The following is a 17,594-nucleotide window of genomic DNA, read 5'->3' as shown; positions in this document are numbered from 1 at the left end:
GGTCCCATTCAGTTCAGTTCAATTCAGTCGCTCAGTCGTGTCTGACTCCTTGCGACCCCATGAATCACAGCGCGCCAGGCCTCCCTGTCCATCACCAACTCCTGAAGTTCACTCAGACTCATGTCCATCGAGTCAGTGATGCCATCTAGCCATCTCATCTTCTGTCGTCCCCTTCTCCTCCTGCCCCCAATCCCTCCCAGCATCAGTGTCTTTTCCAATGAGTCAACTCTTTGCATGAGGTGGCCAAAGTATTGGAGTTTCAGCTTCAACATCAGTCCTTCCAATGAACACCCAGGACTGATCTCCTTTAGGATGGACTGGTTGGATCTCCTTGCAGTCCAAGGGACTCTCAAGAGTCTTCTCCAACACCACAGTTCAAAAGCATCAATTCTTCGTCACTCAGCTTTCTTTATAGTCCAACTCTCACATCCATACATGACCACTGGAAAAACCATAGCCTTAACTAGACGGATCTTTGCTGGCAAAGTAATATATCTGCTTTTCAATATGCTCTCTAGGTTGGTCATAACTTTTCTTCCAAGGAGTAAGCGTCTTTTAATTTCATGGCTGAAATCACCATCTGCAGTGATTTTGAAGCCCCAAAAATACTGTTATGCAAGTGCTATCATGAACTTAGTTTACATGACTCCTTGTGCAATGTCTGAGTTTCTCTAGACTAAAGGAGTGTTGTTACTGGGTTTAGGATAGACATACCTTCAGCTTTATCAGATATTGCTAAATTCTGTCCTTCAAAGGAGTTGGAACAGTTAACACTCCCACCAGAAATGGATTATTTTTGTTTCCTGAAGTCCTCACCAATACTTGGTGTTACCCAACCTGTTCATTTCCTATCTTATGGATATAAAATTATATCTTGGTTTTTTTAAATTTATTTTTAATTGAGTGATAATTGCTTTAGATATTGTATTAGTTTCTGCCATATATCAACGTGAATCAGCTGTAGGTATACATATGTCCCCTCCCTCTTGAATGCATCTTGTTTTAGTTTACAGTTCCTTTCTAGAAGACAAGGAAGTGCATCTTGTTTTAATTCTACTTCCTTGTCTTCTAGTAAAGTTGAATAACTTCTCACATGATTGTTTTAATTTGTTTGCTCTTCTGTAAAAGATATGTTCATGCTTTTTGCTTAGTTATCTGTTGGGTTTTCTTCTTTCAGTGATTTATAAACATGTGGTATATTTATCTTTATCAGTAATATACTATTCCAGTTTGTGGCTTGGCTATTGAATTGTAACTTTTTACAGAGAAGTCAAAATATTCTCTGGGTTTTTCCTTTGTAATCTGTGATCTGTATGTGAAGTAAAGGGTGTGTACTCGTGTGTGTGTGTATAGGGTGTATAAATATTTCCCTTGGTCTGAATTCATAAAGGTATTCTCTTTTATTTTCTTCTAAAAGTTTTACAGTTTTGCTTTTTTTCTGATGTATGTCTTTAATTCTTCTTAGATCTTTATACTGTTCCACTGATGTCTTGTCTTATGCAATCCCATGTTCTAACTACCACAGCTTTATAATAAATTTCAATATCAGATAGTGAAAATTACTCATGCTACTTCTTCAAAGTTGTCTTGACCTTTTTTTTGGGCTATGTTTTCATATAAATATTATTAGGACCAGAATAACAAGTTCTACAGAAAACCTTCCTGCTATTTTTATGGGAATTTCTTTGAATTTACTGTTTAAAAAGAATTGCCATCTTTATGTAATATTGCATTATCTTACCCATTAAATATATACATATATTATTTATTATGAAACTACACACATATACATACATACATATATATGTAGGTAGGTAAGTGGGTAGACAGACACGCTTATTCAGGGTCTTTAGAGTTCCTTTTGGACTTCCCTGGTGGCTCAGCTGGTAAAGAATCCGCCTGCAGTGTGGGAGACCTGGGTTTGATCCCTGGATTGGGAAGATCCCCTGGAGGAGGGCTTTGCAACCCACTCCAGTGTTCTTGCCTGGAGAATCTCAGTGGACAGAGGAGCCTGCTGCCTACAGATCATGTGATTGCAGAGTCAAACACAACTGAGCAACTAAGCATAGCACAGTGTTCCTTTTAGATTCTTCAGTGAAGCTTCGACTTTTTCCCCATGAAGTGTTACACGTGTGTTTTTAACTTTATCCCTAGTACTTATGATCTGGCTTTCCTAGTAACTCAATGGTAAGAATCCTACCTGCCAATTCAGGAGATGCAGGTTCAATCTCTGCATCAGGAAGATTCCCTGGAAAAGGGAATGGCAACCCATTCCAGTAGTCTTACCTGGGAAATCCCATACAGTCCATAGTGTTGCTAAGAGTCAGACATGACTAAGGGATTAACACATTCACTTTTCCTCTCTTCAGTTCAAAGCACTTTTCAAAAAGAGAAAAACTGACCTGGATTGCTGAAAATTCAGAAAATCTAGGAAAAGTTTGTTGGAGGCCTCAAAGATTTTCTTTCTTTTTTTTTTTAATCTCCCTCTCCTCTAAGTACATAACAGCCCACTTTAAAAAACATGGGGAACATGTTGCCCATAAATATTTCCTCCATTGTGCCTACGATTTTACATATTAGAGATTGTGTGGCTAATTTAACCTTAAGTTTCTAAACCTTTAAGGAAGTTTAGGAGTAGATTATTATTTTGATTAATTCTTTTATTTTATGTTTATTAAGTGGCAATTAAATGCAATGCTCTGTGAAAGATATGGTTTACAAATATAAATAATATAAAGTGTACAGGAACTATATATCCAGCAAAAAATGATACAGTAGAGAAATACTGACAATACTGACAAGGTTCTCAACCCCTCTGACTCTGAATTTCTTTGTTTATAAAATGGAGATGCCTATCTTTTCTGTTTTTCTTTTTTTTTTCCTACTTAAATTTCAGCTAACATTTTCTGTTATCATTAAACATACACATTTTCATATTTTAATGATATGTCAGCATGTCATTAAATGTACACATTTTCTTGTATTTGATTATATTTAATCTAGGTGTTTATTTTGTACATTTTTAGTTTTTGAATGAATTTGAGACCATAGAAATCTGGGCTTCTTAACTATATTAAAAATTCTGTGAAAGTAGATATCTTACCATTTACTTTTTGTTTTTTCTGCCTGCTCTTCTTTCTTCCCTACGTGGGTCTAAGTGCTTGGATATATAACCAGCAACTCAGCAAGTTTTGACTAATTGAATAATTCTCTATATGATTATAGACATTATTAGGAATATCACTTATATGCTTTAGCTATCAATCATATCAATGATAAAAAAAAATAGGTTGACCTTAGAAGCAGCACTCATTGTACTTTTGATAGAATCTACAAGTTTGGAAGAAAAGTCTTTTACATACAGTTTATCTGCTAGAGATACTTTGCAGTAAATTCCTCTTTCTTAAGGTGTTATATGATAGATGAAGTATGGACCTTTCTTCCCCAAAATTCATTCATTGTTTATCTTGTTTCTCTAGCTTGAGTGACCTTGTTATGAAAATTGATGCTTTTGTTTCCTCTTTGCCTAAACGTGCCTCTCGGTATGACATCACATTTCTTAAGGAGAGTCGTAGGTAAGAATGTATTAGTGCTGTGTTTTCTGTCACTGCATCCTGTAGTTAGTTATTTACATTTTTGTTCATGATATAGCCAAAGTTAAAGCAGAATTAAAAGTTGTTAGACAATAAATGTTTTTGATAAGATTAGGAAACAAATTCTAGTCAATTATATTCTGGTAAATAAATTATTTTATATATATATATATATATATATAGGATATGAAGTTTCAAGTAAGTAAACCTAATATGATTTGTCTTACTCTCATCTTTCTTCCACACTCAAGTTCATTTGAAATTTTTGCAGTATAATCATTATAAATAATAATAGCTTTATGTTGTCACTGTATAAAAGACTCCGTTACCAAAGAAATCTGCTTAATTAAGTGTAGACATGTACAAAAGAATATCACAGAATGTGTTCTATGGAACATTGCTCTGAGATGTTAACAAATATCTTATGAGGGAGAACCTATCTAGTCAGGTAAATTTGGAGAATACTTTATCCTTTGGGGTGGAGGAGTGAGATTTTCAGTGTGCGTCCATGCATTGACAGTTATGAGATACGGTGTAGTTAAAAGAAAACAAAAGGTTCATTTTGGGTAAACTGTGCAGTTGAGTATTCGTGGAACATTTTTTTGTTAACAATTTATTATTCCTTAAAAAATTAGATTTCTAAAAACAGCCATCAGAGAAATACTGTTTTAGAATAATAAACTAGTTTATAATTTCACTATATAATACTTATCTTCTAAGATAGTGGAAATAAAATTCATACATACATACAATTATCTGGGTCCACAGCCGGAATTTTTTTTTAATTTAAGGACCACTTAGAATAGGAAAAAATAATCAGTTAGACATTATGTGATGAAACTATAGATTTTATTATCTTTTTCCAATCACTGCTCTTATAAAACTAAATTGAGACAAATTAGTTTATCATAAACTTAAAATGGCTGGCACTTCCTTCCTTATTTTCCAATTTTATATCTCTCAAAAAAAATATTACCTGACTTCCTATGTTGTTACAATGTTATAACAGTAATTCAGTTGGACTATTCTGTACTTTCAATTAAATGTATACTTAAAACTTTTCATTGAATTAAATGTAGGATTTATTATCTCATACTGGCCTTTTCTGTACTTTAAATAAGTTCCCCAACTTTTTATTTTAACATATAATTCATCTTCTATCTTAGCACTTGTTTCAGTGAAAGACTGAATGGAAAGGACAGAGGGAAGGAAGTGTGGAGAGGGTGACTGAGGTCAAGATTATATGATACATTTGGGTGGGTGTTTTTCCCCTGAGCTTTCCTGTTAATAATATGCTGGGCTTTAAAAACTATTAAATTTAATAAAAGTACCAAGTAGCTAATTTTATCATTCTCAAATCTGAGGAAATACAATTAACTACCAAAAAAGCATCTTTGTTTTATTTTTTACATTGTATGACCCATGAGAATTTGAGGAGCTTAAAATTATCAGAGTTTTTTCCACTAAAATTATATTGTTCTCTGAAGAGTGTTTTAAATTATTTATTCATAATTTCTTCCTTTCATTTTCTCTAATTGTCTGGGATTTTCTGGATTATTGAACACAGATATTAACCTTTTAAATTTGCATTTTCTTCTATGAAGAAATAGCCAGGATTTTTTAATCCAGTGAAAAATAAATTTATAAGAATGTACATAGCTAAGATTAAGATTATTTCAGTACTTGAGTAGACTTAACTGATCATCTTTCATCTTATTTTTCTAGCATTATAAAGATAAATTCTATAGAGAATGATATGTCCTTTGATGTCATTGCTATTGTTGACCCATTGACAAGAGAAGCACAGAAGATGGCACAGTTATTAATTGTAAGATAATTTTACATTTTATTAAACAGTATACATATATTTATTATATGATATATACTACTTTTATTTTGAAATTCATAATCTTTTCAAGTTTGTTTTCAAGTGTAATCAAATGTTTGGTCTTGATTCTTTATTTCATACAACATTCTAAATAGATTGTCATATATCAATTTAGAAAATGAAATGATAGAGCTGTGCCTGGGGTATTATGGGAGGACCAGATTAGGTGTTAATAAGAACATAATTGTTGTCCCCATTACCCCAGAACCCTCATCTCCAATGTGACTGTATTTGGAAATAGGGACTTGGGTAAGTAAGTAAGGTTAAATGAAGTGTTACAGTTTAGGCTGGAATCCAGTAGGATGAATAGCCTTATAAGAAGAGGAGAAGAGATCATTCTCTCCTCATATACAGAGAAGAGGTCATGTGAGAACACTGCAACATGGCAGCCATCTAAAAGCCAGGAAGAGAGCCCTCTCCAGGAACTGAGTCTGCCAGCACCTTGACGTGAAATTTCTGTAGTTCAAGTCACCTGGTCTGTGGGGACTTATTATGGCAGCCTGAGCTAACTGATACAAGTGTCTTGCCATGGTCATTTTTCTTTCCCCCGGTGTGGAGAATGGCTTCTGGAGAAGCAGATGTCTAAGCTTAATGAGTATGATAGGTTTAGAGTATACTAAGTAACACTAACCATACAGGGGAAGCTAGTGGAAGAAAAAGCAAAAAAATTGTGTTCAAGAGGTTTGGCCACTGTAACAAAAGCAAAGTTCCAAAGAGTTCTAAAGAATAGCAAGGAGAGATGAGAAAGCCTTCCTCAGTGATCAATGCAATAGATCAATGCAACAATAAAATGGGAAAGACTAGAGACCTCTTCAAGAAAATTAGAGATACCAAGGGAACATTTCATGAAAAGATGGGCTCAATAAAGGACAGAAATGGTAGGGACCTAACAGAAGCAGAAGATATTAAGAAGAGGTGGCAAGAATACACAGAAGAACTGTACAAAAAAGATCTTCACTACCCAGATAATCATGATGGTGTGATCACTCACCTAGAGCCAGGCCTCCTGGAATGGGAAGTCAAGTGGGCCTTAAAAAAGCATCACTAGGAACAAAGCTAGTGGAGGTGATGGAATTCTAGTTGAGCTATTTCAAATCCTGAAAGATGATGCTGTGAAAGTGCTGCACTCAATATGCCAGCAGATTTGGAAAACTCAGCAGTGGCCACAGGACTGGAAAAGGTCAGTTTTCATTCCAATCCCAAAGAAAGGCAACGGCAAAGAATGCTCAAACTACCACACAATTGCACTCATCTCACACGCTAGTAAAGTGATGCTCAAAATTCTGCAAGACAGGCTTCAGCAGTACGTGAACCGTGAAATTCCAGATGTTCAAGCTGGTTTTAGAAAAGGCAGAGGAACCAGAGATCAAATTGCCAACATCTGCTGGATCATTGAAAGGGCAGAAGAGTTGGAGAAAAACATCTATTTCTGCTTTATTGACTGTGCCAAAGTCTTTGCCTGTGTGGATCACAATAAACTGTGGAAAATTCTGAAAGAGATGGGAATACCAGACCACCTGACCTGCCTCTTGAGAAACCTGTATGCAGGTCAGGAAGCAACAGTTAGAACTGGACATGGAACAACAGACTGGTTCCAAATAGGAAAAGGAGTACGTCAAGGCGTATAGTCACCCTGCTTATTTAACTTATATGCAGAGTACATCATGAGAAACGCTGGGCTGGATGAAGCATAAGCTGGAATCAAGATTGCCAGGAGAAATATCGATAACCTCAGATATGCAGATGATACCACTCTTATGGCAGAAAGCAAAGAAGAACTAAAGAGCCTGTTGATGAACATGAAAGAGGAGAGTGAAAAAGTTGGCTTAAAGCTCAACATTCAGAAAACAAAGATCATGGCATCTGGTCCCATCACTTCATGGCAAATAGATGGAGAAACAGTGGAAACACTGCCTGACTTTATTTTCTGGGCTCCAAAATCACTGCAGATGGTGATTTCAGCCATGAAATTAAAAGACGCTTACTCCTTGGAAGAAAAGTTATGACCAACCTAGACAGCATATTAAAAAGCAGAGACATTACTTTGTCAACAAAGGTCCACCTAGTCAAGGCTATAGTTTTTCCAGTCGTCATGTCTGGATGTGAGAGTTGGATGGTGAAGAAAGCTGAGCGCCAAAGAATTGATGCTTTTGAACTGTGGTGTTGGAGAAGACTCTTGAGAGTCCCTTGGACTGCAAGGAGATCCAACCAGTCCATCCTAAAGGAGATCAGTCCTGGATGTTCATTGAAAGAACTGATGTTGAAGCTGAAACTCCAGTACTTTGGCATCCTGATGTGAAGAGCTGACTCATTGGAAAAGACCCTGATGCTGGGGAAGATTGAGGGCAGGAAGAGAAGGGGACAACAGAGGATGAGATTATTGGATGGCATCACCAACTCAATGGACATGGGTTTGGGTAGACTCCAGAAGTTGGTAATGGACAGGGAGGCCTGGCGTGCTGCAGTTCATGGGGTCGCAAAGATTTGGACACAACTGAGCAACTGAACTGAACAAAAGCAAAGTACCTTCAAGTCTGAAGTTGATTTCTGTCATCTCTGCTTCCAAGTGTAAGCCGTGTGGAGTTGCCAGGGAAGCTCCACAGGGTGAGGGACTCGGCCACCTTCCGTACTGTTCAGCTGTCCTCATGAAGCAGCTTCTCTGTGGCAGTCTAAGATCACAACATCATCTCTGTATCACTGCAGCAGGCAGGGGAGACAAGGATGCAACCCCAGCCCCAAATGTCTTCCATCCAGTCCCATCCCATTGACCATACTGTAGCCAGCCAGCCGGCTGCACCTAGTCACAAGGGGTGGGGGGCAGATACTACATGTAAACCTGAAGATTCCTTCACTGGGAAGTAGTGTGTTAGTTGCTCAGTTGTGTCTGATTTTGTGACCCCATGATCTATAGCCCACCAAGCTCCTCTGTCCATGGGATTTTCCAGGCAAGAATACTGGAGTGGGTTGCCATTCCCTTCTCCAGAGGATCTTCCCTACCAAGGGATCGAACCCTGATCTCAGCATTGCAGGCAGATTCTTTTACTACTGAGCCCCCAGGGAAGCCTATAGATTCCATCAGTGGGAAATAGAGAATGAATATTAGAATACAGATAGTAGACACTGAAAGAACATTCTGTGGCTTTTCCTGTACTTATAATCTCAAAAGATTCATATTGTGATGCAGCTTTCAGTACTTAAATTTGAATAAGCTACTCATGTTGGAAGGCATATTTTTTCTCATGATGTTCAAAATTTTTGGATACTCCTATTTGAAATTACTCAATGCTGTTTTAAAAGACACATTAGAAAATATTCTCGAAGTGGAAACTATTCTATGACTGTTTACTTTTGGAAACAAGCAAAAATAATTAGGTATCAAGTCTGGGAAAAGAAGTAAATGATCAAGCTGGGTCATACTGATGTATGTATACATCATACATACTGATGTATCATACTGATACATTCTATCAAAATTTCAAAATGCTGTTTCTCTCAGAAGTTGGTGTGCCCTACCAAATCATACTGGGAAAGTGGGTAATAGGTATCTCTTATAAATGCATTTCTTTAATGTGTACAAGCAATTTTGGATCCCCTTTGCCGTTATACCTATTCAGTGTATAACTGGGGCAAAGTTAATTCTGTAGTTGATTTACTTGCCTTATTCTTTCAGCATTTCTGTACCTTCAAACTTTAACTTCTTTAGGCACAATATTATTCTGTAGAAAGCAGAAATCAGTAATCATACTGATAAGGAATGGAGGTAGTATGATGCCTTTTAGTATATAAATTACCTATTCCTATGGAGACTCATTATTCAGGAAAAAAAATTGCTTACCTCTGAAGCTTTTATGTAAACATAGAATTTAGGAGTAAGAAATATGGGTTATACAGAAATACAAGATATGGAATTATATTCTAGTTTACATCATTGGTAATAGTAGCATACTTCATTTCAAAGCAGCTCAGAACTTCACATAACTCATTTTGTTCTATACAGAAATTTTATGCTATAATTTTGTGCTATAAAGCATAAATTAATTTACCAGAAGAAATGGATAGTGTCTCATTTAACATTTGGGAGAAACAATGGCTCAGCAGCCTCCATTGTAGCTAATAAGAGTGACAGAATGGGAATTAAAATTCAGAGCTCTTAAATGCTTAGTCTGTATATTGTAATTCCTCCTCAAACATGTATCCTTTCTATGCCATATATGTGTTTTATTCTCCTTTTACATCTGTCCTTTGTTGTCTGATATTTTCAAATCTTCACTGACTTGTTGCCTATGCAAATGTAAGGGCTATCAGAATTAAAAATTCTCCTACTTTAATGCTCTAGGAAAATGAAAAGAGACTATTTTGTAGCCAAGACCTTCCTATATCTTTTACAATGTAGATGAAATTCCATGAGGATCAGTGCCGGGGTCCAGCCCTCGCAGGATCCAGGGAAACCTGAATGAGAAACGGCAGCATCGGTGATTGATTTAGAGAGAGATAAGGAAAGAATGTTGAAGATAAGAAAATAGAGGAGAGAAAGAGGCTGATATTCCTTGGATTACATAGAAAGCCAATAAAACTCCGAGACAAGAAGTTTGCCCTGTTCATGGAGGCCACAGGTGCCCTCCCGGTCTCCCGAGGGAGTGAAGATGCAGAACGTCTTCCCGTTCAGGTCTTAGAAACCCGGGCAGATAAGTGAATGCAGGGAGCCTCTATGCTCCAAGGGATCAGCCTGAAAAAGAGAGTGAGAGAGAGAGAGAATGATTGACACGGGGAGACCAAGCTGCTTCGGTGAGCGAGGCCCAATAGCTTTATTTTCAAAAGGTACTTATATACTTTTTTGTATATAGAGGGAAATGAAAGATGTAAGGTCATACAGAGTCAGCCCAAACATTCTAGCAGTTTTGCGCTTATCTAAACCAGGATTTTTTCTGCATACCTTTCCCACAAATGATGTTGTGTACAGTATCTTCTGGCCTTGGAGGCCTGTGAACATTTTATGACCCTCTTGATAAAGGCTGCTCAACCAGAAAACTTATTTTCCCTCAAAGTGTTTTTTCTTTATATTTCTAATCTATGTCAGCCTCAGAAAATGCCAAACAGAGTTACATTTCACAGAGTAAAGGTGCAGTGAGTTACAAGAAAGAACCAATTAGCTCAAAAGTCTGATGTGGTTAATTTCAAGGCTACACTTGTTTTTCTTACATTCTCACTATGTTAACTAATGCATTCCCAGGTGCACAGTGGATAAGAGATATGGGAACTTAGCAACAAGCATTGGCCCAATAATGAAATCCTACACCAGCACTACTCTAATAATTTTTAACTCTTTGAAAGGCTCTATGTTTTAGGCTCTCCGTGCCTCTCACAGTTGGGAGGCTGTAAATAATCATATGTGTAGCTGTAAGAGTCTGGATATACCTGCAGAGCAAGCTAGAATGCTAACAGAGGGGGTTTGATTTGAAATATTCCTCTCATGTCCAGGAGACTTATTAGCTATAGCCCTAAGTTGATTTTCTCCAGAGAAAGGTGGTCAGGGTTAGCCCCCTATTAATGTCAGAGGAGTTGGTGAAAGTCATGAAATAGTAAAACAGACAGATTCTGGTTTGGGGGTAGATGCTCGAGAAAACCTAGGGAGCTCCTTGAGTTCTGAAGCCTGCTTAACAGTTCTTTTCCACATGAACTTTGTCATGGGTAGGATCTCCCGTGGTGGCTCCCAGCAGATCAGGACACCCTTGCCATACAGTTGTGAGGTCACTACTTTGTATTTGCACATTGAAGTTCTCAGATATGCAGACAACACCACCTTTATGGCAGAAACTGAAGAGGAACTAAAAAGCCTCTTGATGAAAGTGAAGGAGGAGAGTGAAAAAGTTGGCTTAAAGCTCAATATTCAGAAAACGAAGATCATGGCATCCAGTCCCATCACTTCATGGGAAATAGATGGGGAAACAGTGGAAACACTGGCTGACTTTATTTTCTGGGCTCCAAAATCACTGCAGATGGTGACTGCAGCCATGAAATTAAAAGACGCTTACTCTTTGGAAGGAAAGTTATGACCAACCTAGATAACATATTTAAAAGCAGAGACATTACTTTGCCAACAAAGGTCATGTAGTCAAGGCTATGGTTTTTTCCAGTGGTCATGTCTGGATGTGAGAGTTGGACTGTGAAGAAAGCTGAGCACCGAAGAATTGATGCTTTTAAACAGTAGTGTTGGAGAAGACTCTTGAGAGTCCCTTGGACTGCAAGGAGATCCAACCAGTCCATCCTAAAGGAGATCAGTCCTGGGTGTTCATTGGAAGGACTGATGGTGAAGCTGAAACTCCAATACTTTGGCCACCTCATGCGAAGAGTTGACTCATTGGAAAAGACCCTATTGATGGAAAGGATTGAGGGCAGGAGGAGAAGGGGACGACAGAGGATGAAATGGCTGGATGGCATCACCCACTCGATGGACATGGGTTTGGGTAGACTCCAGGAGTTGGTGATGGACAGGGAGGCCTGGCGTGCTGCGATTCATGGGGTCGCAAAGAGTCAGACGTTGCCTGAGTGACTTAACTGAACTGATTGAGGTTCTAATAATTATTTTATTTGTTCTTTGGTAGTGAAGAAATTTAAATGCCATGAAAGGAAGTCACACTAGGCAAAAGGTAGGCAGCATAACCTTTGGGCAATGATATCAACTGTGTGGATTCAAATCTGACCTCTGCCCTGACTTACTGTGTGATCATGGCAAATTGCTACATCTGTCTGTGCCTTGGCTATAAAAGTAGCTACCTCAGAAGGATGTTGTGAGAATCAGACAAGTTAACAAATGTCAAGTATTAATATAGTTCATCGTGCATAGTAAATACTCAGTAAGTGTTAGCCATTAATATTAATTTCAAATATGGGAATTTTTTTCTAATAGGTCCTTGGCAAGATTATTAACATGAAGTTAAAGTTGTTCATGAACTGCAGGAGTAAACTTTCAGAAGCCCCTTTAAAGAGGTCAGTCTACGTGAACATAATTTCCTTTTGAAAAATTTGCACATGCTACAAGGGGAAAAATACTTAATTACTACACCTGTTTTTTCTTCACAAAATACTTAGTTGACATAGATCAGAAATAGTTTATTGATATAAAATTAAGGTAACCTAACCAGTAAAATTCACCCAATGTAATTGCAGAATTTACATGAATTATGTTCATCTGTGGATATTTTTTAAAATTTGATTTAGAAGTACCTATTTAGAAATATACAGTGGTTTGCAGCAACATGGATGTACTTTGAGATTATCGTACTAGATGAAGTAAGTCAAAAGACAAATACCATATGATATCGCTTATATGTGGAATCTAAAATATGACACAAATGAAGGTATAGGTTACATTTATTACCTTACTAAGATTTTTGTCCTTGAAATTCATTCAGTTTTCATACTTCTTATTTTTCTTTTGTATTTCAGATATTATTATGTGTTTCTAAATCTCATTTTACCCACTAATTGAGAGGTCTTTCCGTGAGTACAGAGTTTTTACTCACACAAGTAGGAATCCTCTCCACAAAGTCTCTGTAGAGCTTTGGGATATATGATAAAGAGTGAGAATATTAAACATAATCTAGCACAATTTGTTAGAAGGGAAAGAACTTGACTTCTCTACAGTGAAATAATACCTAATATACCAGATAGATGCTGCAAGTGGTTAATAACAGTGCTCAAGACAAAAACTGTTAAATTTGTTTTAACCTATGAGTTCAACAGAATCTTATATACTTAGTAGCATATATTAGGGAAACTAGTTGACACATTAATTCTGTTGACCAAAAACAAATAGATTGCTAGATATTTCTCCAGAAAAGATCAGTTTATTTAGGATCAGCAGAGAATTGCAATTCATGGTCAGCAACCACAGAGTGCCATGTACAAATCTCCACACAAGGCAGAGGAAGGAGAACTCTTAAAGAGGAAAGGAAGTCGGCATCGGGGGTTCTGTAGTAAACAATGAGCCCATGGCTTCTCATGTCTGAGTCCTTGCCAGGGAAGAAAAGTCTTTCTTCTTCCTGTTGGGCTATGTTATCATCAGAGGCTGTGAGTACTCCCCAGTGTAGTCTCCTGACTGTATTTGAGGTTTCTGTTTATTAACTTTTTAAAATATATAATTCATAGACCTTAACTTATAAAATACTGTCTCATTCTTCTTAGAGATGACAGAGGTTATGGGCAGGAATTCCCTCAGTTCCTCCTGTCTCCTGTACCTTTCCAGGCTTCCTGTGTGGTATGGGAAGAGCTGTCATCTTTCCTCTTGGTTAAGGTGATCCTGTGTTTTGCCATTTATTTCTAGATCCTTGCTTTTATCACATAGTTCCTTGTTCCATGTCTCTAACCTCTCTACTAGCCCTTTTCGTTCAGTCTCAGAAGTTATTCAATTTTAAAACGTAAACTGCTCCCTTAACTTCCTCTCCTCTGGAGCCTGCCTTTTCCTTCTCTTCTCCATTCTTGGTCATGTCAGGTTCTCTTAAGTGTGGCCAACCCCCCTCTTCATCTCTCATTCACTTGTACCTCCCCCTGAAGTTAGTCTTTATCCTCTTTGCCACTGAATTATTTTTACTAATTCACAATTTGCTGCTTGCAAAGTCCATAGGATACTTCTTAATGACATCTCTGCTGCCTTTGATAGTACCTGGTACTTGGTTTGGACTGTGTTCTCTTCACCGTCTCCTCTTACTCTCTCTGTTTTGACTCTGCCTCTGGGGATTCACACCCTACCTAGATTCTCCTTGAGTGCAGGTTGTATGTGATGATTTGCTGCTAATGAATAGGATATGGCAAAAGTGAGGGAATGTCTCTTCTGCACTTAGGTTATAAGAGGCTGTGACATCTGTCTTGCTCGCATTCTCTCTCTCTCCTGCTCTTGTGTGCTTTGCTAAGCTTGCTGGAAATGCTCTTGTGCTAAGGACTGAGTGCAATCTCCAGCCAAGGACTAGTGAGGAGCTGCAGGAGCCTGGGGGTGGATTCCTCCCCCATGGAGTCTTGAGATAACCACAGCACAGCTGACACCTTGATTGTTGTCCCAAAATAGTGAAAGTCACTGTTCTTAGTAATATAACTATTTCTTACTATGTAAGACACTGGAAGGTAAGGTTAAAATACACTAATAATTGCTGATACTTCTGAAAGTTCTGTTAATAAGCAGCTGCTTTGAACTCACTCCTGTTTGTTTTTAATTGCACTTTTAAAATTAGTACCAGAACTTTAGCTTAAATTTTACTTGCTTTCTGCTTATCATTTCTCTTAATATTATTAATAGTGCTAAGAGTGAATAAAATCACTAAAAATAGACCATGGTCACATTTGAAGAAGGATCAGTGAGTGAATTCAGATCATAAATTCCTGGAACCTGCATAAGTCAGTGTATCTTAAAGGGATTCATGTTCATTAAGAAATAATTAACAAGGGTATATAATATACACAATCTTATAATAGATAATAGTATAAACAATAATAATGATTGTCTACTATTTACATAAGCATTAACTTCAGCAGAGTGTATTTTTAGGCTTTTTAAGATTTTCTGGTCATGTTTTTAAATCATTTGTGATTTTGAAATATTTTAGAAGAAATCTCAGTTTTGATCACAGTATATATTTTATGTTTTCTGCCAACAGCTTTTACCGTTTTGTTCTGGAACCAGAACTGACGTTAGCTAATGATATTACTGGACCAGTGGCAAAATTCTTGGATATCCCTGAATCACCCCTTCTAACCCTCAATATGATCACTCCTGAAGGCTGGTTGGTTGAAATAGTACACAGCAACTGTGACCTTGATAATATTCATTTAAAAGATGTGAGTTATAAAGTTATATAAAGAAAGACAAAATGCTGTAGGGATTATGGATACAGGTTAATGAAGTAAATGAAGTTCATCACTAGAGTAGTAATAATTGAACAGCTGGTTAAGAACCCAGCTAAAGTTGTTGAAACAAGTACTGTTTTCAAGAAACTACTTATTTCTGTTCTTAAAAACGGTAAACTGGACTCAGCGAGCACCCATCTGTGCTCACATCTCTTTTATGATTGTGTTGCGTATATGAGGATAGCGGAGTCAAGCCGGTATTACAGGAATGGAAGAAAATTAATCATAAGCTTTAATGTTCAAGAATTTCACTCAACTGTTAGGTTCACTCGACTAAAAGGAAGACTTGAGACTGCCCCTGAAAATACTTTGGCTAATAATAAAATAATCACGTGCATTTATTACAGAATTTACATTATGATAATTACTAACCCCCAAACAATGACATATGTCCTCCTAGATTGAGAAAGCTGTCACAGCAGAATATGAACTAGAATATCTACTACTTGAAGGACATTGCTTTGACTTAACGACAGACCAACCTCCTCGGGGTCTGCAGTTTACGCTGGGCACAAAGAATAAACCTGTTGTAGTAGATACAATAGTGATGGCCAATCTCGTAAGTACATACATACTCAATTAGAAGTTTTGATGAAATCCTCTAAGTTTTGCTAATAATAAGATGAAATAATTTTTATCCTGCCTTTGTTGTATGGAGAAGGCGATGGCACCCCACTCCAGTACTCTTGCCTGGAGAACCCCAGGGACGGGGGAGCCTGGTGGGCTGCCATTTATGGGGTTGCACAGAGTTGGACTTGACTGAAGCGACTTAGCAGCAGCAGCAGCAGCTGTTGTTGTATAGCTCCCAGGGGAAAAAATCCTTCAATATGGTAATTAAAAATGAAGGGGGTTGTACATTCAGAGTATGCTTTTATAGGTTATTACAAAATCTTCTTTCTTGGAATTCATTTATGGAAATTATTCCACAGTTAATGGAATACTGTTGGAATATTCATGAATAATATTTCTTGAACAGTTGGATGTTGTTTTCATTCAGGTAACTGTGATCATATTTTTCTCATCTTTTAAGGGATATTTTCAATTAAAAGCAAACCCAGGTGCTTGGATACTGAAATTACGCCAAGGAAGATCTGAAGATATTTATCAAATAGTTGGGTGAGTTATATAAACAACTTTAAAATTTTTATATATAAAAAAGTTTTTAGTGTGACATAACAAAGATCATCCAACTCGATGGACATGAGTTTGGGTGAATTCCGGGAGTTGGTGATGGACAGGGAGGCCTGGCATGCTGCAATTCATGGGGTCACAAAGAGTCGGACACGACTGAGTGTCTGAACTGAACTGAACAAAGATCATCAAAACAGCTAAAACATTCACAAGTAGCATTTTTATAAAACAAAAACTACTTATAAAACTGTAACATTTATTCTTATTGTTTTATTTCAAAAATACAAAAGGTATGCCTAATATACATCTTGTATACATCTTTTTCTTTATCTCCTTTACTTATTATTTTCTATAGAATTTTCCATGTTAACACTGTAAACATATTTATTAATGATTATATAATATGTATGTCTTATCTAGAAAAGCCATTATCTATAAATTATGTTCAGTTTTTCATTTTTATAGATAAGAATTGGTGTCTCAGTAAATTTCCTACTCATCAATGAACCTAGTACAAAGCAGATATCATATTTTTTTAATAAGGAACCAATAGTAAATATTTACTGTTTGAAGGCACATATGATTTTTGCCAATATTGTTTTTTTTTAACAGCCATTTTAAAATGTAAAAACCATTTTTAGTGCAGGGGCCATACAGAACTCACCCACCAACTTGATTTTGCTCACCAGCCATAGTTTGCCAGCACCTGTTGTTGTTCAGTCACTAAGTCGTGTCCAACTCTTCGCAGCCTCATGGGCTGCAGCACACCAGGCTCCTCTGTCCTCCACTATATCCCAGAATTTGCTCAAATTCATGTCCTTGAGTTAGTGACGCTAGCTTACCATCTCACCCTCTGCTGTCCCCTTCTCCTTTTGCCTTTACTCTTTCCCAGCATTAGGGTTTTTTCTAATGAGTCGGCTCTTTGCATCAGGTGGCCAAAGTATTGGAGTTTCAGCTCCAGTGTCAGTCCTTGCAGTGAATATTCAGGGTTGATTTCCTTTATGACTGACTGGTTGGATCTCCTTGCAGTGCAAGGGACTCTCAAGAGTCTTCTCCAACACCACAGTTCAGAAGCATCAATTCTT

General features: G+C 37.3%; 1 protein-coding gene across 1 annotated transcript in view; it reads left to right on the top strand.

The window, feature by feature from the left end:
• UGGT2 (UDP-glucose glycoprotein glucosyltransferase 2) overlaps positions 1 to 17,594 on the top strand; it is a 142,106-nt gene that overhangs the window by 88,692 nt on the left and 35,820 nt on the right. Inside the window, exons 24-29 of the mRNA XM_068984374.1 lie at positions 3,480 to 3,575; positions 5,319 to 5,421; positions 12,389 to 12,468; positions 15,129 to 15,309; positions 15,779 to 15,937; positions 16,409 to 16,494. Coding sequence (XP_068840475.1) covers positions 3,480 to 3,575; positions 5,319 to 5,421; positions 12,389 to 12,468; positions 15,129 to 15,309; positions 15,779 to 15,937; positions 16,409 to 16,494 — 705 coding nt within the window. The remainder of the gene's footprint in view (positions 1 to 3,479; positions 3,576 to 5,318; positions 5,422 to 12,388; positions 12,469 to 15,128; positions 15,310 to 15,778; positions 15,938 to 16,408; positions 16,495 to 17,594) is intronic.

Source organism: Capricornis sumatraensis, chromosome 12 (genome assembly GCF_032405125.1).
Source record: "Capricornis sumatraensis isolate serow.1 chromosome 12, serow.2, whole genome shotgun sequence".
Taxonomy (NCBI): Eukaryota; Metazoa; Chordata; class Mammalia; order Artiodactyla; family Bovidae; genus Capricornis; species Capricornis sumatraensis.
Note: the sequence above shows the minus strand (reverse complement) of the source record. Positions and strands in the feature narration are given on the sequence as shown.